Raw genomic sequence first — 22,853 nt, 5'->3', positions numbered from 1 at the left:
CATATCCAGTTATTTATAAATATGTCCCGCTGTCTAACCATATGGTCTTAAAATAAGTCTCTATCAATGAAGGATGACGGTATTATTGAGATAACCTCGAGCTCTTTTGCAAGACTCCGATAACAGTGTGATTGATAAATGGAATTTGTTTACCTGAAAAATTATCTTCACAAGCAAATACAATTATCGCGAATTCAGATAGCCTAAAAGTGAAATCATTTTACCTGAAAAATTATCTTACCAATTTATCATAAATTTAAATTGTTATCTAAATGACATAAACATATGATTCAATCACTTATATATGTATATATATATATATATATATATATATATATATATATATATATATATATATATATATATATATATATATATATATATAATATTATATATATATATAAAACGTTATATTAAATTTTCTTCAATTTTTTTTAGCCAAGACACAGCTGTATTTAAACTTAAAGTAAAAAAAAATGACTCACATGGAAAAATTATATGAACTGATGTTAGAAAAATACAGCTGAAATACTTGATTAAGTAGTCAATTGCTGTAAAAAAAGGAAATGATTCATATGAGTATCAAATTACTTGCTAGACTGTTTGAAAGATGTGAACACCGAAACCAACTTGAAGTTAACAGTTCTGCTCAGTAAGTGATTTTACCTGGAAAAAATCAACTTATCAAAATTATGTCATTGACATGTCACCTTGGCCTAGAAGATACAGGGTTGACAAACCGAAAGTAAAAATTTTTAAAACAAAAATATCAGCTATTGGCGTATTGCTGAAAAAAAAATTAAATGTCATTGAATTTTCAATTACCTCTGAGACTATAATATAATTTGTTTGCTGAACAACATATCAACAAGGTTTCCCTGGTTTTACTGGTTCACTGTCTAATTTGAAAGTAATTTTGGGGTTTTCCAAGAAAACGAGACTACCAAGAAATACACTCGGCACACCTCGGCCGATTCGTACCTTTGGTGAAGGTGACGGAATCATTCGAGGTTTGCCGAATGCCAAGAAATATTCGTAACTCCTTCGACGGAGCTTAGCCGAATAGGCGCGGATCCAGGATTATGTCTTGCTTAAAAATGGGGGGGGGGGGGATAAGGTGGTGGTACATGGGACGAAGTCACCATCCCTGTCTTAAGCTAATGACAATCACTTTAAACAAAAAAAAAAAAAAACTATTTTGAAACAACATAATTAATGCTAAATTTAAAGTGAAAAATAGTGCTTTAAAAAAAAAAGTTCCTAGTGGGGGTGGGGGGGGGGCTCCAATTTTTCTGAGAATAGTCTTTTGTTGTAGTTTTAATATGTAAATTTTGATTTGGATGCTCCCCCTTCCCCATTTTTCGGTCTAAAATGTACGGAGAGGTTAGAGAGACCCCGGGATTTAGAGTTTGGACAGTTTACCGGTGTTTTTCCCCACACTTTTGGGGGGAAAACAAAAACAATCATAAAGAAGTTGCTTCGAACCTGATTAAGAATATTTTGTCATTTCCACGTTTAAAAACCTATTCCACTGCAATTTTTTTTTTACTTCACTCATTTACAAAATACAATGCGAAATTTTCAGTTGTATAAGCGTTCCGAATTAATAGCATGGAATATTAAAGGAGAGGGGTTTTTTTCCTACGTAAAAAAAGATAAACCTATTCTCGAACAGTAATAAGTTTCATATACAAAATGAAGCATGTCGCTGAAAATTAATTTACTGTATAACGTTTTTGTTTTGAATTGCATTCAAACCTTGCAGATCTGACGATGAACTGGAATTCACTAGCTTTATATATATATATATATATATATATATATATATATATATATATATATATATATATATATATATATATATATATATATATATATATATATATATATATATATATATATTGCTACGGCAGAAGTGCATGATAACTTTATTAATCATTCCGATTTTTGTTGAACACAACTTATGCAGCAGATTCAAGTTTTATTCAATCTAATTAAAATTAGATTTTTGATCCGCTCAAACTAGATCTCTACACACAGTGTATAGTGATCTAGTTGGAGCAGATCAAAGATCTTATTTCAGTTAGATTGAGTTTTATTGAAACTTAATATGATTATTGTACATCCTATCACTCTCGTGAATTCTCTTGGTATAGATTTTTAGAGAGAGAGAGAGAACGACTATGTTCTCAGCGCTTGGACATGCTGACATTTATGATGTATAACTTTCAAGATGACCTAATGTATGATTTATAATGTTGATCTCGATTTTTACGAGTTGATGGTATCAACTCATGTTATGTGACTTGTAAGGGATTCCCCAATGTATCGAAACTAATCACATTTTCATTTGAGTATTTTGCGTAAAGGTTCTTGTATAATATTTGTTTATTTACAATTTTCATAATCTACAGAACAAGAATAAGTTTCCTGATATGCTTTGAAGTGTTTATAAACATAAATATTCATTATTCATTTTATTGGAATTTGTGTCTATCCGCGAGAGAAAATAGTGTTAGGGACATGCGGTCAACAAAAGTGACATGTCGTGCAAACAAAGTTTTGATTTATAAATAAATAAAAGTTTTATTTAATAAGAAGTATTTTGAAAACAGTTTTTTAAAGAAAATTCACAAAATTGAACATTGTACAAACCAGGTTATTTTTACAAGACTGACCTGCTGGTGGTATATAAATAAACTAATTCTTGCGCTGTTATGCCAATGAACATAGAAGTTTTCCCGCGTTAGTGATGAATTGTTCAACACAGAGAACACCGCCTACGTTTGTAAACAAAGCGAGAAGTTTGCAGTAAAGAAGGTCCAAGCAAATCAATTACTAATCTCAAACGGAAGAAATGAGCTGTACCAGTAAAAACAATTTTGAAATTATAGTTTTTATTTCTTGTGCAAGCAATAAAAGATTTCGATTGCTTCAAGGGTTAGATTTTTTCAGCAGTGGACAACTTTGTGCTCCAATTTCTTTTTCTTTTTTTAAAACAACTGAATTCCTGTCTTCCACAATCTAGATCTGCCTCACAGCAAGCTTCAAATACAGCAATGGTCACTTAACACGCCCGTGATTCTTATCTCATTAATTATCGGCACTACACTGGAAAATTAAGTGGTTTCCTTTAATATGTCCGGCTGTGTTTTGCTATCAGATAAAGTGAATTAATAGTACTGAAGGCAATAAATAACCCCCCCCCCCCACAAAAAAAAAAATAATAATAATAATTGGAGTGTTATTGATAAATTAAATGTGAAATGCATATTAATAAATGTGAAGAGATCAAGAAATCAAATTAATTCAAGAGTAGATAGATCATGTAAATAGTAGATATCATGCCATTGTGATGAATTTAAAATCTTCAGTCGAAAAGCCCAAAGAATTGAAATATTAAACGTGCATACATGTATCAATGAAAGTCAAGTAGTTGAATTTCAAGAAAGGCTAAACCGAGAGAAATGATATGTAAAATGTGCATATAAATTAAAGTCAAGTAGTTATATTTCAAGAGTGACTAAACCAAACGAAATGACATATAAAAAATAATGCCCATTTCAGTTAAAAGTCAACTTGAGAAGTTGAATTTCAAGAGTAGCGTAATCAAGAGAATTAAAATATTTTTTGTGCATATCGATGATCATAAAAGACAGGGGGTTGAATTTCAAGAGTGGCTAAATCAAGAGAATTGAAAATAATATCAAATGTGCATGTAAATTTTGAAAGACAAGGAGTTGAATTTCAGTCGTAACAAAATCAAGAAAATTGAATTAGGTAATATACATATAAATGAAATAAAAAGATAGAAACTTTAATCAAGAGAAGTAAAATATTTTTTGTGCATATCGATGATCATAAAAGACAGGGGGTTGAATTTCAAGAGTGGCTAAATCAAGAGAATTGAAAATAATATCAAATGTGCATGTAAATTTTGAAAGACAAGAAGTTGAATTTCAGTCGTAACAAAATCAAGAAAATTGAATTAGGTAATATACATATAAATGAAATAAAAAGATACGAACTTTAAGACTGGCTTAATCACGAGAATTGGAACATATTGATGCATGTGCATTGAAAATGTAAAATTGTTTGTCAATTTAAGAAAGCAGTGAAAATATTCAACGAGCATGATAATGAAATAATTCAGTTTGCGCTATTTGTAAATAATAATTCCCTACTTGTAATACTATTGCAGGTTTGGCCTATTAATTTGAGATATGTGTGTTTAAAGCTTCTTTTTTAACTATTATTTTGTTTTGTTTTGTTTTGTTTTGTTATTTGTCAATTTAGGAGTTGTTTTAGTTATGTTATATGATTTTACAACACGTTGTGCCATTTTCCCTATTTGAATTTTTTTAGTCACGTGATATATAATATTTCTGTCTAATGATATCGAGTGCCCCAAAACTGTTCTCGGTAGTTTTAATGATGATAGTCTGTGCTCTTTGACGATTTCGATGATGGTATCCTTTTAAATTAATATTTTGTAAAAACAAAAATAACTTTAAAATGCAAGCTACATTGTCATTTTACGAAAAATCCTAAAATTAACTAGTATTATTTGTTTTCTATGTTTAAAGGTTCGATCTGTGAAAAATTACTATACATTCCAGCAGATATTAAAAAAATAAATAAATAAATATACGTGTTAAAAATACATGATGGAAAAGGTGTAAATAAAATTATATAATTTTATTTCTCAAAGAAAACAAAAAGAAAAGATTAAGTGATAGTTTTCATCATTGCACATAATATCACATAATCCAAATATGGATTAGAGATCTCAACTCATTTAAACATTATATAATCAATACCATCAACTCGTAGTAGTACTTTCAGTACTTTGATTAGATGTATGAATTTTCCTGCTCATGCTCTGATAAAGGTCAGTGGGTAACAAAGGTCACCTGATTATTGTCTTTACTTAACACAATATATACTAAGTATTTACAACTCCCTAAAATTACATAGTTTGATTATGAAAATATTCAGATTCCAATTTTTAAAATAATATTCATTCTTTACTTGAATATTTTTATAATTAAACCTGTAGACGCAAGCAGAATTTCGAGGAGCTATCGTCTGACGGGAAATAATCTGTCGTAAATGTGGTTGCGAGACGTTTAAGTACAGGTAGACAAGCGACATTGTGTGCCAGGGGCTAAATATTCTTCTGGCCGTCATAAATTACACTTGAGGTTGGCAGTTTTCTAGATTTAGAAAAGGACGAATATAGGACAAATTTAAATTTTAGATACTTTTGTGTGTACCTGTGTACACACTTGGCTTTATGTAAGGGGGGTAGGGTGGGGTTGTTCTCATGTAAATCCTTATAACACCAAAGTCACCAAATATGATGCCTTTACTCTGGCCAAACTCTGGTGTATAGATGCCGGACAGTATAAATCAACAGTATACCTGTCACCAGTGTCTGTAAAGATGTCCTCTAGCAAGGTTGTCTTGTTAACACTTGTCTCCTACCTGCCATTTTTCAAGAGAGGAAAGAGAAATTATAAGAAGTGATATGTTTACAAAATGTTGATTATATTGTGAAATTAAGTGTTGTGAGATGTTAAAAATGATTGGGTGTCTGAATTATCCTATCACAAATGATAAGTCGTATGCTGTCTCCTGTAATTCGATAAACAGAAAAGAAATTAAGAGAGACTCAATGGAATTAATTTAAAAGACAGAAAACTTCTTAAACAATATACATCAACTATTGAAAGAGCGACATATGTACATGTTTTTGCTGAAACATGTGAAGTTTGTCAAGTGAAATCAATTCCTAAGTCAGAATAATTATGCAAAAATACACAATTAATAATACAAAACGCCTTGTATATTAACTTCGCTGGTGCATACCGAATTTTTTAAATGTAACTCAGTGCTTTTTCATTATCATTGAAGTATATTTTGTCTTTCAACTTGGGTTTAGGGGACAAGTTTGAAACACATGTGTTGACATAGTGTAGATGAAGTGTATAAAGTCAATATTGATTCGGTAGTTCGTTTGTGTAATTAAAGATCTGCCCCCTTTCTTGGACAATTTCATAATCTGTATTATAGATCTAAATTTTAGACAAATGAGTTTAATGGTTTTTGTATTAATTCATTGCTGAATAAAGTAGAGGAGTTTAGGTTGGTTAGGGTTGTCAGTAGTTCTTGGGACCAGAATTCACCAAAACGTAAAAACAGAAGTGTGATATTAACAGAAAAAAATGTTTTGGTGGATGGACTATACTAAGTGACCGAAACTCATTTCCCTTGGTGAGGGACACTGGAAGAAATCCAGGAATAAAAGGATCAAAGCAGTCTTATACATGTACAACTATAAATATATATGCTTCTCAGTGATCGAAAGGGGGCAGCATATCGGCATTTCTTTAAATGGATTGGTTTGTTTCATTAGAAATTAGATTTCTTCCAGAAATAAGAAATTTTAAAGCATGTATATAATTCAATGAATGGGTTCTTCTCGTTGATTAGAATCAAGGACAAGGATGGAACCAAAATTTTTTCGGGGGGTAGGGGGCTGGAACCAGTTATAATAAATAACTGAAATAGATAAATAAACCAAATAAAATATAACTAAAAATTAGTCTAGAAGCTGTAAAAAAATAATAAACATACATGCACACTCACACAAGTTTCTAAAGTAAACACTCACAATTATTCCATTGGGGGTGGAGGGGGACCTCTCATGGATAAACCGTAATATACTTATGAAGAGTCCGGCCGTATATTGGGGGCGCGGGGTAATTTTTTTTGAGTTTACAATATAAATTTAATAACTCTAAATCCAAAGAGGGAGGGGATACGAACCCCTACCCCCCCCCCCCCATTCTGGATCCGCTACTAGAAAACTGTTCATCTGTTATATATTATCTATTGGATAGAAACAATACGAATAGTACAAAATGTGGGTCTGTTTAATTATAAGCGGGTTCATGTACTGTGAATATAAAATACAATACTGGTTGGTAAATTCAATTGCATGAATAACTGGTTGTCTTCTTCAAAGGACTGTTAGACTCTATCGGATAATCTACAGAGTAAACATTCTTTATTCTATCCATTTGATGTATTAATCTGAGATTATATTTCTAATTGCACAATACGGATTGACACGCATATACTTCTCTTTGAGCGACGGGGTACCAAGAAAAAAAATTAAAAAAATAAGTCTTTTAATTGGTTAATCATGGTGTTAAGCATGGTATGATTGAAATTGAGTTAGTTCTCCCATGGGTTAACCAAAGCAGGTGCCTTAAAATACCCCTTTGAATCAATTTTGTGTCACTATTGATATACCTTAAAGCATGGAAGATACAAGTTGACATATTATTTATTAATTCCGTTTGCTGTGACCACTCACTACAATGAAAAAGTGAGAAAATTGCATTTTACAAGTAAATGTGTATTCCTCGCTGTAATACAATCGTCTGTATGTGATAGGGTATGCTGAGAATTTAATAAATTCATCGTTTTTGCATTAAGGAGAGATGATACGAAAAAAATGGATGCTTGGATTAATATATGTTTTTGGACATATTTTGGTTGCTAACGATGCTAATATTAATATCTAATTATCTATAATTTATTAAGAAATTGTTATGTTTAAAATTCTACCTTATTGCTGTCACCATTATATATATACAGCTTTTCATCGCTTTATAGACATTTTTGTGAAACAGTGAATGAAAAATTATAATCTATGCTGCTAAACTTATTTATTTTACTAATATAAACATGGCTTTAGTTGTTATTTTCATGATCAAAGTAGTCAGAGTCTACGAGGATTTCTGATCGGCTTTTCTCGCAGAGATCGCTTGTATCAAAACGTTTTGATTCAAGCGTATTTTTGTCATTTAATTCTAACTTTAGATTAATTGAATAGATTATTAGTCCTAATAAAATATACTTTTTGTGATTGGTTAATTTCTTCCATGAGACTTTAAATGCACACTGAAGTCTTCTCTTAAACTGGAGGCGGATCAAGTTCTTTTATTTCCTCCAGAAAGTCGGTATACGATTTATTGATATGATTAAAGACATTTTTTCACTAAAAAGCTTAGACTAATTGTCAAATTTTTATGTTTGTAACGTTAACAACTTGAACCTTGAACTTGAACCACAAAAATGCCATCAATCAGTTGATAATTTTATCTTCTTTTTATCTAAATTTAAAAAAAAAAGCGCCAAGAAAGTCATTGCATTTTTTTTTAAGATAATGCAAGAATGATAGAAAACGAAAGATGTTTACTTTTACATTACTATCATATATTTACATCCTTTGAATATTATTTCCTTTATTTCTTAAGAAACCCATTGCCGTTTATCAATGAGTAAACAACACTAAGCTAGCCACCTGCATAGATTTCTATCAATTATACATACAATGACATACACATCTTTAATACAATATTTAACATGTTTAATTTTACTTTGAATGTTTTTTATACAGATATAAATATAAACAATAAAATGCTTTCTTTGGTTGTTAGTACGGGAATTAATGTCGCAGCTATTGTAGAAAAAATTTTACATAACCCGCTTACGCGGGTTATGTATTTTTTCTGCAATAGCTGCGACATTAATTCCCGTACTAACAACCAAAGAAAGCATTTTATTGTTTAAGTATTGCATTGAAATTTGTTACAAAGGACCCTACTGGAAATGAACTTTAAGTGGTCATATTGGTATTGGTGTGTGTGTGTGTGTGTATATATATATATATATATATATATATATATATATATATATATATATATATATATATATATATATATATATATATAAATAAGACAATGTACGATTTACTGTTGGTCGTAATTAATTAGCGATAAGTAATTCGTTCAATTATGTAAATCACACTTCACCAGAGTACACCCGATAGACCGGACGCAATTCATAGCGCGTTTCTTTGTTCACAACTGTTTATAAACTCCAAATTAAACATGTAACATTGTAAATATTTAGTGTTTGGTAGTTTAGAAGTAGTGCTAGCTGTTTTTGCTTCTCTATTTCCCTTGTTTTTATGACTTCTTAACTTTTTTCTTTGTCCTGAGGAAGGGACAGGTCGTCCCGAAAATTTGACAATTATTATTGTTCGTGTCGTTGGTCATTTTTAGTGCTTTATATATATATATATATATATATATATATATATATATATATATATATATATATATATATATATATATATATATATATATATATATATATATATATATATATAGATAGATAGATAGATAGATAGATAGATAGATAGATAGATAGATAGATAGATAGATAGATAGATAGATAGATCTCTCTCTCTCTCTCTCTCTCTCTCTATATATATATATATATATATTGGCATAACAGTATTTTTCAAACTATATCTTAGGTATATTTATCCGTTATACTTGCAAGTGTTTTTTGTTTGTTTGTTTTTTTTTTAATTATCGTATATATATTATACCTGCATAGAGTATTTCTCAAATCTCAACGTAATTTTAAATCTAAAAGTAAAAGCATTTTATATCATTTCTTAATGTAATATAAATTGCTTTAGTTTTTTTCTTGTTCTGTTTGCCCTATTGTTTATTTAAGTGTCACATGCTAAATATTACCAAAAAAAAAAAAAAAAAAAAAACAACAACAACAACAACAGAATTACACACTGTATGGAAAATATTGGCATCCTGTATCAAAGACATATGAGAGTCTAAAAAATGTGTAAATAATTAATTATATTTTCTCACAATTTTAAAATAATTAGTTTTTTTTTGGGGGGGGGGGGGGGCTACCGCCACTTTTTTTCAAGCATAACCTTTTACTGTTGAAAAGGCATGCCCCCCCTCCCCCACTTTTTGTTGCAGTTTAGTCAACTCGTGGTAATTTGGTAATGCTTGGATAAAGTTTGATATCTACCCCCCCCCCCCCCATCCAACACATACACACACCACCAGTCCACCACCATCACTTTTTTCTTGCTTCCCCTGTCAAAAACAATACTACATGCCTGTTGTATATCAATGATGTTCACTAAAACTATCAACGTTTGCTTCTAAGATTTTGGCCTGTAAATATAAATCATAGCGCAACTGCATGAATCGCTATAAGATTCACAGTGGAATAAAAAAAATGTTTTTCATCCTCCAAAACATTTTCTATACAATATGTACAGGAGTGTTACAGGCTTGGTGTATCTATTTATTTTTTTTTTCTATTTCCAAAGGTAATGAACCATTGCGAAAATTTGGCAAGATATGCTTCTCTGATCATGCTGATATCTCAGTATATTGCACAGATTTAACATAATTTACGGCTGGTACATAACCTATCTTTGTATAAACGATTATTATTAAATTCTTAATAACTTAATCCGTTCAAGAATGTTTAATTATACATGAACAAGTATGAATATACATCATCTTTGTCAATTTTGTTTTCATCACTTTCTTTGTACATGTAGCTTAGAGATATCAATAAGAGGGGGCTTTACGACTAATACATGAACACCTTAATGAAATAAAAACATTGGTCACGTGATCAAATTATTTCGAAATATTTCGGTGTAAAATTGAAAATATTTCCTAATTCATTCTTAAAGCTGTTTATGTGTTAGAGTATTTCATCATAGCATCATTAAGCAAGTAGTAGTCAGGTTCTGAACATCAAAAGATTGTAGATTTTGTTGCAAAAGTTTTGTGACGTCACGACAGAATAGTATTTCATTGGCTGTGTGATTCGTCAGAGTTCCTTCCAGTGACCGCCTGGGCTGAGATGGCGTCGACCAAGGTGAAATCGCAACAACAGGTGAGAAAAAATTGTTTTTTCAGTGCAATCCAAACGTTATTTTTATTTTGATATTATTTTACAGATGTGGAATTAGTATGTGCATTTGTTTAAAGTGTTTACAGGATGAATTATCCTTAAATTATTTGGAAAACTCAAAAGATGTTGCTTAATAAGGTGATTTACGCTGTTGGTACTTATTTTTTTCTTATTTTGACATTTTTTTGGGAGTTGATTTTGAAACTGTACCATTTTAAAAAGATGCGAAATGTTATCCGTGAATATCTTGTTAACTATAATACATAAATATTTTGTATATCCTGTTATTTAGGGAAAATTCCTGTCAGGGTGTACTCATAAATATTCATAAGACCCAGTTGGCTAAAAGCATTTATTTTGATGCATGTGTGCTGTACATTTAAAACAAATTGATTTGAGAGTAATGTGGTTGACTTTCGTGGTTACTTTTTGTGAATATAGTTGTGAATTTTGTTATAGTTTGTACTTCATTGTCTCATTTCCTGCACGTGAAAAGAGAAAAGGTCATGATGATTTAGAGGTCATTTCACCGCTGAAGTTTACGCTTCAGCAAACACAGGACAAGCTGTCAGCTGGTGATATATATAGTCTTTTGTATAACTTGTGTACAAGAATGCAGTCCTTATTTCATTGAAATATGTTATGTAATGGTAATGGCTTGTCAAATGTGAAGTGCTAATAATTTATGCAAATTAATACATGAACATTTAAGTTGCATTAGTGCTTTTATCCTTACATATTTTACAAATATACTAGGATAAGAAATAGAATAAATTTTATGTTATAAGCTCTCATCTCTTTGTAAAATCTTGCTGAACTATTGCAACAATTAAATCAACTGTTTCCATATTTTTTTTCCTTTAAACAAGAAGTCCATTTTTTTTTATCCCAGTTGCCAAAATTAATTCTGATGCATTTTGAAAAATATATGTTTTTGAATGGTTTCATATTTGAACAGTTTTTCATGTTCCATCCCTTTTGTTCTCTATATGGCTCCTTTTCTTGCTTAGAAAAGGTTACAACACTAATACCCCAGACAAAGCTTTTTTCAAAGGAACATGATAACACTTACTTTTATATTGTGATGTAAAATTATATAATCTTACCTTTTTCTAACTCTACTAGCATAGTCTATAAAACCTTGTACATGTTAAGTAAACACCTGTAGGGGTCATTGTGTCACATTATATAACTACATCAAGTTGACCAACAGTATTTTCCCTTCCAGCAGTCAGCACATTGTGTAATTTTCTGCAAAACCTGCAAAATAAAAATGCAATCAAGATATTTTAAAAAAAATATTTTCATGAAATGAAACTGAAAATTAAGAATGCTTAATTACTAATCATGTGTGTATACAAATATGGCTGTCTGACTGCAACAGCAGGGTTTCTTTGTTCTGCTGAATGTCAGTTTACTTAGCTTTAGTTGTTATATTCAAAGAAGATAGGTTTTTTAAATAGAATTTGTTCATTGAAGATAATGACAGAAAAAGTGTTCAAAATATGTACATTGATGATAGTGTTACTGGTAGTGGTACATGTATACTGAATTCTCATTGTGTCACAGGTTTCTTTGTATCATGGATTTTTTTTTGGAAAATTAGGATACATAGAATATGTCCTTTTTATTTGTGGACTCCAAATTAGGGTGTAAATAAGACTTCATGATTTTAAAATAGACTACAAATTTAACAAAACAAGCTTGGAAAATTATTTGCCACAAGAAAGTTACTCATTGTTAGGCTTATGGATGGCATTTATTGAAAAGTTGAGTAACAATTTGGAATACTTTTTTTATGCAAAAGAAATAAACGCTGCAATATTATGAGATATATATCTACATATGGTGTTGGAGTATTGTATATGTACACTTAATAATTTGTGTATAGGTTAATAGAAAACTATTAAAGTGAATAAGACAGTTTTTTTTTGAAAGAATCAATGTCAAGGTCTTGAGGTATCACTAAACATGCTAAATGGATTAAGAGATTATTTAAATTTAAGGTTGGGGGGGGGGGAACCAAACCAAACAACAACCAGCAAACAAAAAAGAAAACATCAATAATAATTGTATTGAAAATTTGAAACATTAGATAGACATTTTAATTCTTATTCTGTAAAGCATATTATAATCAGATGAGGGATGATATATATATATATATAAACTTTGGAAATGACTTATTTTGTGTGGCATTGAAGCAAGAGCAAAAGCAGCTTTGCCCTCTCAAAGTCATAACAATAATTATTAAAGTTTTCCCACTAACAAGGCAATAGTGTCATTAAAAGAGAAATTGAGTAAAGATTTATAGGAAAAAAAATAAATTTATTGTTAGAAATTTTCTTTTTGAAGGTGAACACAATAAGATTGTTGCCTACATTGAAACATGTTTGGTTTATCATGATACTGACAAACAGTGGAAGTTGTCTTTCTTTACTACAGCAACAGTGTGGCTAGGTTTTTTTTTAACAGTGCAAATATTTGGAAAAATTGTAAAATTATTCTAATATTAAAAATGAACTCAGTATATTTCTTATATATTTTATGTCTCTGTTTTTCAGCAGAACCCGCGGGCTGACAGCTACCGCTATGCTGTCACCCCAGGGGGTGAAGACCCCAAAAAGGGGAAAAAGAAAAAGTCCAAAAAGGAAAACCTTGATGAACTCAAGCAAGAATTGGAAATGGATGAGCATAAGATCCCCATTGAAGAATTATATGCCAGGCTAGGCACTGATCCCACTATGGTATGATTTATTATATGAATATACAACAGCTGGCCCACAGTCATAAAAGCAGAATTAACAACAACAAAAAGTGTATATGAAATATGATTGAATGCTGAGGTGTTTGGGATATGAGATTCATTCTGTTGAACTGCACTTAAACAAAATGTTGAGTGACTTCTGTATCTCAAGGAATTTTTTTTTTTTTGGCTTTACTTTTAAGTGAAGTATTATTGTTTTATATAAAGGGATTAACAGCGCAACGAGCCAAAGAAATCCTAGAAAGAGATGGTCCAAATGCACTGACACCACCTCCTACCACCCCTGAGTGGATCAAGTTCTGCAAGTTATTATTTGGAGGTTTCTCACTACTTCTGTGGATAGGTGCCATTCTCTGTTTTATAGCTTATTCTATTCAAGCTAGTGCCTATGATGATCCACCAGGTGATAATGTAAGTAACAAAGGAGATTGGTTGTATTTCCAAGAACAGAAGTACTGAACTAAAAGATTAAAAAGTAATTATTCATTCATGTGCAAATATCAGTGTTGTTTATATCAATACAATCAAGACTTCATTCTCCAAAAGCCTTTTTAATTATAAAGATTCCTTTGATAGTCATTGTAGTATTTGTTAATGCAGCATTCAGAACAATAAACTTGATGTTCTTGCTTTTCAGTTATACTTGGGTATAGTGTTGACAGCTGTGGTGTTAGTTACTGGCATTTTCTCATATTACCAAGAAGCTAAGAGTTCAAAAATTATGGAAAGCTTCAAAAGTATGGTTCCTCAGGTATGTGGATGAAGGAATTCTGTTTGAAATTGAGAGAGAGAGGAGAAAAAATACAGAATGAGGAGCTCTTAGTATGAGTAATAAGATCTTGTTAACTGTTAATCTGGGGATTTCTCTTTTCTTTTCTTTTTTTTAATGAACAAAACACCTGTCTTTCTTTAGCCATATTTATGAGGAGTGTTGAGTGTTGTGAATTGTATGCAATGTATTTAATTTGATTCATTAAAATTTTACAGTGAAGTTGCAAATAACGATATATGATTTTACATTCAAGAATTTAGTTTTCTATGAAGCATTTTTATTTAAATCCATTTACATATAGTGTTGCATAATAAGAATGACTGTATGTTGTACTTGAACCAATTTTGCAGTTTGCTGTTGTAACTAGAAATGGAAAGATTTCAAATGTCAAAGCTGAAGAATTAGTTGTGGGAGATATAATTGATGTCAAGTTTGGAGACAGAGTGCCAGCTGATATTCGTGTTATCACCGCACATGGCTTCAAGGTACAAAATAAGATCAATTGCAATACACTTCGAAAAGATTACATGTATTTGAAATTGCTGTTATATAAGTATGTTTATGCTTAGTTGTAGTCATGTTATTATTATGATTATTTGAATTGAAAAATACATCCCCGTTGAATTGAATATGAGTAGAAATTACATTTAATATATGAAATGTATGCATTTTGATTATTACAGGTAGACAACTCCTCTCTGACCGGAGAATCAGAACCCCAGACTAGAACCCCAGATTTTACAAATGACAACCCACTTGAAACTCGTAACATTGCATTCTTCTCAACAAACGCTGTAGAAGGTAACTACTTTTAAGTTGGTTTATAAAGTAGCATTTTCTTTTTGTAAGCTTTATTGAATTTAATTACTGTGGTGAAAACTTTGACATGAACTCATGATGTAATGACTTTGAAGGTACCTGCAAGGGTGTTGTAATCAGATGTGGTGACATGACTGTTATGGGACGTATTGCTAACCTGGCCTCTGGATTGGAAGTTGGAGAAACCCCAATTGCTAAGGAAATTGCACATTTCATCCACATTGTCACAGGAGTGGCTGTCTTTTTGGGAGTTACATTCTTCATCATTGCCTTCATTCTGGAATATTTCTGGTTGGATGCTGTCATCTTCTTGATTGGTATCATTGTCGCTAATGTACCAGAGGGTCTTTTGGCTACTGTCACTGTAAGTTCATGAGAAAAGTTGCAATTTATTATAAGTAAAAATGCAAGTTGGATTGTAATTGTTTTTTGTGAATACATTTAAATGATGCTCTAAAAACAGGTATGCTTGACACTGACTGCAAAGAGAATGGCAAAGAAAAACTGCTTGGTAAAGAACTTGGAAGCTGTAGAAACTCTTGGATCCACCTCTACCATCTGCTCTGACAAGACCGGAACTTTGACACAAAACAGAATGACAGTAGCTCACATGTGGTTTGATGCAAAAATTGTGGAGGCTGACACCAGTGATGACCAGACCAGTGAGAATATTACCATACAAACAGAGTTTAAGCTCTTCTGTGATCAGTGTTCATTTTCATTTTATAAAAATGAGAGGAATTGAGAATATTTGCATAATTCATTTTATAATTTATTTTATATTTTCAGACGCTTCCTACAGCAGTAGTGATGAAACTTGGATGGCTCTTGCCCGAGTTGCCATGTTATGTAACCGTGCAGAGTTCACTGCAAACCAGGATCATTTACCAGTCTTAAAGAGGTAAGAAAAAAATCAAATAAATTCATTGTACACGTATATCAGGTTGTTCTTTTAGTGTCATTTAAAATCTTTTTTTTAAATACGTAGAGAGTGTAATGGTGATGCCTCAGAGTCTGCTCTTCTGAAATGTGTTGAGCTGTCAATTGGAAAAGTTACCGAGTTCAGAGCACGAAACAAGAAAATCTGTGAAATTCCATTCAACTCGAGCAATAAATATCAGGCAAGTTAATACGTTTGCTGTAATTTATGCTGTAAATTTGAATTTTGTTTAGAAAAAAAACAAGATATTCTTCTTAGGACCTGTTTGTCTAACTTGTGTTTCTTTTTATAGGTATCCATCCATGAGACTGAGAATCCTAATGATCCTAGGTGTCTACTTGTAATGAAGGGAGCCCCTGAAAGAATCCTTGAGAGATGTTCTACTGTTCTGATGCACGGAAAAGAGGTGCCAATGGATGACAATTTCAGAGAGGCTTTCAACAATGCATACATGGAATTGGGAGGTCTTGGAGAACGTGTGTTGGGTATGTTGATGCACTTTTTATGAAGATAAAGAGGGGGAAAATTGTATGTTTTGTATTAGTTTATTAATTAGAGTGTTACAATTAAGCTCCAGTTAGAAATTTGAATGTTTATGATATTTTATTATACATGATAGGATTCTGTGACTACTTCCTGCCTGCTGACCAGTACCCACCAGGATATCCATACGATTCTGATGATGCAAACTTCCCACTGACTGGTCTCCGATTTGTTGGTCTCATGTCCATGATTGATCCCCCCAGAGCTGCTGTCCCTGATGCTGTTGGAAAATGCAGAAGTGCTGGAATTAAGGTTTGATTGAATTTTGAGATTTTCTTGATTTAGATATAAAAAATAACTTGCATTTATACATGTATGTGGAAGATGATAGAATGTGAGATTCTCAGGTAATTTGATTGACATGTTTAAGGTTATCATGGTTACTGGTGATCACCCCATCACCGCTAAGGCCATTGCCAAGGGTGTAGGAATCATCTCTGAAGGTAGCAAAACTATTGAGGATCTTGCAGCAGAACGTGGAGTCCCAGTTGAGGAAATTCAGGATACAAGGTATATAAACATGTACAGATCTTGCACTTGCAGTCTTACTTATTTTGGTCAACAGTGTACTTTTTTTATTGCCATATGAAGATTTACATTTAAAATTTTTTATGAGGACCATATTTGACTACGTAAATACCTTTAATGGAGTAAATGTAAAGTGTATGTAGAACATCTTGATAAAAAACAGCTGTATTGGTGTCTTTTAGTGCTGCCAAGGCTGCTGTGATCCACGGAGGTGACCTGAGAGACATGACCCCTGCCCAGATTGATGAAGTTCTCAAGAATCACTCAGAGATTGTGTTTGCCCGTACCTCACCCCAACAGAAACTGATCATTGTAGAAGGTTGCCAGCGTCAAGGTGCCATTGTAGCCGTTACTGGTGATGGTGTCAACGACTCTCCTGCTCTGAAAAAAGCTGACATTGGTAAGTAACTCTGTCGATATTCATGCTAGTCACCATGGTGTAGTATTCAATGTAAATATCATAAGATTGTTGATAGTTTTTTTTTGTTGTTGTTTTTGTTTTGTTTTGTTTTTTGATAACCAGTAAAAACTTACTGCCATGTACATAGGGAACAAAAGTTGTATCTTGGTTTATATTATGGTACAATATACTTTTGGGATAAGGAAAACTTATGCAAGCTCCACCATTTAACTTCAAAGTTCACACTAATTTTAAGTTGCATACAATAAAAGAACTAGTAGACTAATTGTTCTCGAACAATTAGAGGTCTTTCCACCTTCTGTAAATTTCTTTAATTTTTATATTTTACTTTTTAAATTTAATTTTTATAAAAAAAAGAATCCATAAATGGCTTGAAAAATAGAAAAAATGAAAATTTTTGAAATGACCTTGACCTTTGACCTTTACCACACATTAAAGGTCAAAGGTCAATAATCACATTGCAATTGGATTCATGCTTCTAGGACTTATACTTTAAAAGTTATAAGGCCTACTATTAAGCGCAAAGACATTAAAGGGCGATAACTCATATAAGGGGTCATCAGATCCTTTCGCACTGAATAGATTGAAGTTGTGTCTAAAGACCCTGAAGACATTAGTGAAGGTTTGATGTCTCTACGGTCTACGGTTTCAGAGGAGTAGCGATAACAAGGTTTTTCGCACAAGGGGCAATAACTTTCAAAGGGGTTAAGTTAAGGGGACAAGAATGAAATCTTTGAAATAGTTTTAAGAGGACATATTAATGATGCAAAGAGATATAGTATATGTTGAAAGACAAGAGAGTTATAAATATCTCATAGTTTGAATGACCTTGACCTTTGACCTTGACATAAATTTCAAGGTCAAAGGTCAAAGAATTCAATGCAGTTGGTTTCATGTGTCTACGACTTATGGTTTTGAAAATTTTTAATTTTTTGTGAACATCAAAAACTTTCAGGGGCAATAACTCATTGAAGTGGTCAACAAATTCTTTCACAATGAATAGATTGAAGAGTCCCCTCATTTAGTCGAAGACATTGGTGAAAGTTTCATACCTCTACGGTTTACGGTTTCGAAGGAGTAGCGATAACAAGCTATTCTTGCGAAAGGGGCAATAACTTCGTAAGAGGTCAAAGTTCAAACATGGGGGGTCGTTTTTCAGAATAACTTTTAATATCCAGTATCCTGAACTATAAAGTTTTTCTATAAGTCTTGCGGTTTCAAAAGTCCGGGAAGAAAAATAATAATAATAATAATAAACATAAGCATTTCAAGAGGTCTTTCCACAGAAAGGTGGAAAGACCTAATAAGAGCCATCCTTTGCTGAACAAGTTAGATTAATATCTTGCTTTACTTGTTGAATTCAGGTGTTGCCATGGGTATTGCTGGATCAGATGTGAGTAAACAGGCAGCTGACATGATCTTGTTGGATGACAACTTTGCCTCCATTGTGACTGGAGTAGAAGAAGGTTTGTTTCATTTGTATTTTGAATACCAGTTAGTATTTTGGTGTGCTACAGAAGGAATAACCTGACATTATTTAGTCATGAATAATGTTCTTGCTTGTCATTGTACATTATTATTATTTTATTGCAGGTCGTTTGATCTTTGACAACTTGAAGAAATCTATTGCCTACACTCTGACCTCCAACATCCCTGAGATCTCCCCTTTCTTGTTCTTCATTCTTCTTGATATCCCTCTGCCACTTGGAACCATTACCATTTTGTGTATTGACTTGGGAACTGACATGGTACCGGCTATTTCCATGGCTTATGAAGGACCAGAGAGTGACATCATGAAGAGACAGCCTCGTGATCCATTCAAGGATAAACTTGTCAATGAAAGGTGAGAATCTGTTACCTTGATTGTTATTTAGTCGCAGTTTGAGCATTATTGGTAAGAAGTTGGCCCATGCTTTATTCTATTCGTTAAGTCAATACTCTATCTTTTAGATTGATTTCCATGGCCTACGGACAGATTGGTATGATTCAGGCTTCCTCAGGTTTCTTTGTCTACTTTGTTATTATGGGTGAAAATGGTTTCTGGATGACTCGTCTTCTGGGATTGAGAGAACAGTGGGACTCTCAGGCTATTAATGATTTACAAGACTCCTATGGGCAAGAATGGGTAGGTTTTATAATTATATATGAAATAAAAACTTTAAGCCTCTGCTAAAAGATTGCTCATAATTAAATTGATAATTATGTTTTGTGTATGTCTTAAATCTAAAGATTGGGTGTAGCAAATTTATAATATTTGAACTTTCTTTCCAGACTTACAGCCAGAGAAAGATTTTGGAATACACATGCCACACTGCTTTCTTTGTCTCTATTGTGGTTGTACAATGGGCTGATTTAATCATTTGTAAAACTAGAAGACTCTCACTCTTCCACCAAGGAATGAAGTGAGTATTGATTAAAATTTACTAAAAAAAAATTTATGCAAGATTTTAATTTTGGAAAATGCATTAAGTTAGTCACAGAAAAGGAAACATATCAGCATCTTCTAATTACTTCAATTTACTTATCAATTTTAGAAATCACCACATGACCTTCGGTTTGTTCTTTGAGACTGCTCTTGCTGCATTCTTGACATACTGTCCAGGATTAGAGCAAGGTCTTCGTATGCAGAATCTCAGGTATGTTCTTGCACTTTAATTTTATGAAATTCAGTCATCAGTATCCAGAAGCAAAGCAGGGTTGCAAATAACCACTTGCCAAATTGCAAATGCAAGCAATTTTGTCAGGAGAGACAAATTTGATCATTTTTTTTTTACTCTTCCAGTAAAAATTGTCTGAAGGTGTGGAATGTTGACTTTATTTGTTTCTGTTGGTTGGCTGTTGTTTATTTTTTGTATTCTTGAGGTTTGGGTAGATGCCTTAATTCATTACTTTTTTTTGGGGGGGGGGGGGAGGTACCAGTTTTGGCCTACTTTTTAAGTTACACTATTATGAAATCTAATGAAACAAATTTCTTAAGGAAATCAAGTCTGACTTGTGGCCTTTTTTTTTTTTTTTTTTTTGAACTAACCTGCAAAATATATCCTTCAAGTGTTAGTTATCTTTTCAAAATCTCTGTAAACATTTTGTTTTACTTGAATTTCTTAGGAGACTTTGTTTTAAATGAACTAAATTATTTGCATCCCTACAAAGTGAGATTTAAATTTTATGTATTATTCAGCACAATAAGCTTCATAATTAAATTATCTAATAGATTTTAAACTGAAGAATCATTATTATTTAATTTCTTGCAGATGGTCATGGTGGTTCCCAGCTTTCCCATTCAGCATTGCTATCTTCATTTATGATGAATGCCGAAAATACATTCTCAGACGCAATCCAGGTGGTTTTGTGGAAAGGGAAACATACTATTAATGGAAGGCATGTAATAGGTGCAAGTACAGACTATTTCAATAGAATATATGTGTTTATAGAGAAAGCGAACAGATTTACGTGAAGACTTTTAATCAACATTTATGAGAATATTTTCAAGTGACAGACAAGATACCGTATTTAACATCATAAGTATACACATCTTTGGCATTGTTTATACACATTTGGGAATCCCGATCCTACTTGATTCTGTCCCTTGAATACTTTCATAGGTGCTGGTGTATGTGGTTGTTGTTAATTTGATCTTTGTACATTAAGCAATTAGTTTTTTTTAATATTGCTGTTTTAATTGTTTAAATGTCATTCTTTAAGATCACAATATTGTACACTGTGGCTGAAAGAAAGTACACAAGTATTTTATCACCGTAGTTAGTACTAAACCATAATTCATGTACAAGAAAATAGATTACTTAAATGTTTTATTCAAATGTATCCTATATTTTTTATTTTTCGCTCATAAATTTTTAATTTTTATGTTCTGTACGAATGTTTTTAAACCAAAACATGTGATCTTTTATTTGAAACTGTCAATTCACATTTTTCTTGATTCTATGAAGTATAATACCAAAAATGCATTTTTCTCCCAATTCTTGTCCAATGACACAAATAGTACTTTTAACAAATCCTTTCATCAGGAAATCGCACATCTATTCAGTGTACAGATCTTAGTGAATGTGGATTTTGTAAATAATATTGCACATATCGTAACCAGGAAAAAACTTAGCATTGCATATTAATTTTGTGAAATTTATGACAGGGAATCACGAATATATATGACTGGGACATAAAATTCTAACTTCAATTAAATGAAATGTAATATATATACCTTATGATTTAAAAGTATGATAAACAGTTCAATTAAAATTATTAGACTTGTTATATGAGGTATAATGTGAATTTAGATGATGTATGTTTATATTGATACCAAATTATGTTTTGTGTATAAGAGTTGACGCAATGAAAGAACATTCCAGATAATGCATTATCTAGAAAATAGTTTGGTATAACCACAAGGCAAAAAAAAACTGTATAGAGATGCAATATTGTAGGCTATAGAAGTTCTCTCCTTAACTAGTAATGAAAATTCACTTGAATTTACAATTAGAGTAGATTTTCTAATTTTCATTGTTTTGAATTTGTGGCATTTTGAATCTCGACAAAAAAAAAAGATGTGCAACTTTAATTGCCTAGCATTTTTTCTTGTTCGCTTTGTTTGTCATTTCATATACAGAGTTTAGTGATGCAAAAGTCAGGGGTTCCAGTAATGTGGGTAGCTATTTAATTTTATTTGGAACTTCTAAACTTTTGTTGCACTCCTCGCGGACCTCTACAGCTTGTAGGAGTGCTGCTGTAAAGCCTCATCCATAGTGGTGCTCTTCATAGCTGTAGTGGTTCAGCCTTGCAAAGGAATATTTTATTTTCTCTAAATTGTATAATCTACTGCATGTGTTTAGCACAGACCTCGTTTACTGGTTCATATAGAACATTTTTGTCCATTCAGGTGGAGTTTTGTCTTTCATTTTTATAGAACATGAATTTCACCTGCCAATTGTTTGTAGAAGAATAACACAATTTTCAATAAACCTTTTAGAGACTTGTGATTTGTTGAGTTTTACTTACTGGACATTGTATTTATTGTTGTTATTACACATTATTATGCTTGCATGAAATGAGGACAATAGTGAATAGTTTTAATTGCTACAGTTCTGATTACTGTGGTTTAGCAAATTACCATGTGCCTGGTAATTATTGTGACACAGTGGTTTTTGAACTCGGCAAAATACAGAGTACTAACTAGGTAAAAAAATTATTGAGCTTGAAGTATGTCGGGAATATCTTAACCACA

At 31.9% G+C, this 22,853-nt stretch overlaps 1 protein-coding gene across 1 annotated transcript; it reads left to right on the top strand.

Annotated features, from left to right (window-relative positions):
• Nucleotides 1-10,655: 10,655 nt before the first annotated feature.
• Nucleotides 10,656-22,605, top strand: LOC133197123 (sodium/potassium-transporting ATPase subunit alpha-like). The gene is made up of 20 exons (XM_061332978.1): nucleotides 10,656-10,812; nucleotides 13,395-13,574; nucleotides 13,802-14,005; nucleotides 14,232-14,345; nucleotides 14,717-14,851; nucleotides 15,050-15,167; nucleotides 15,281-15,549; nucleotides 15,649-15,847; nucleotides 15,975-16,086; nucleotides 16,174-16,306; nucleotides 16,418-16,610; nucleotides 16,745-16,920; nucleotides 17,039-17,178; nucleotides 17,379-17,596; nucleotides 18,982-19,083; nucleotides 19,211-19,460; nucleotides 19,568-19,742; nucleotides 19,889-20,019; nucleotides 20,152-20,253; nucleotides 20,869-22,605. Exons 1-20 carry the CDS (start codon nucleotides 10,780-10,782, stop codon nucleotides 20,987-20,989), a joined length of 3,105 nt encoding a protein of 1,034 aa, XP_061188962.1. The 5' UTR covers nucleotides 10,656-10,779; the 3' UTR covers nucleotides 20,990-22,605.
• Nucleotides 22,606-22,853: the final 248 nt, after the last annotated feature.

Source organism: Saccostrea echinata, unplaced genomic scaffold, assembly GCF_033153115.1.
Source record: "Saccostrea echinata isolate AGI-Se365-2 ecotype Australia unplaced genomic scaffold, CSIRO_AGI_Sech_v1 ptg000030l, whole genome shotgun sequence".
Classification (NCBI taxonomy): domain Eukaryota; kingdom Metazoa; phylum Mollusca; class Bivalvia; order Ostreida; family Ostreidae; genus Saccostrea; species Saccostrea echinata.
Note: the sequence above shows the minus strand (reverse complement) of the source record. Positions and strands in the feature narration are given on the sequence as shown.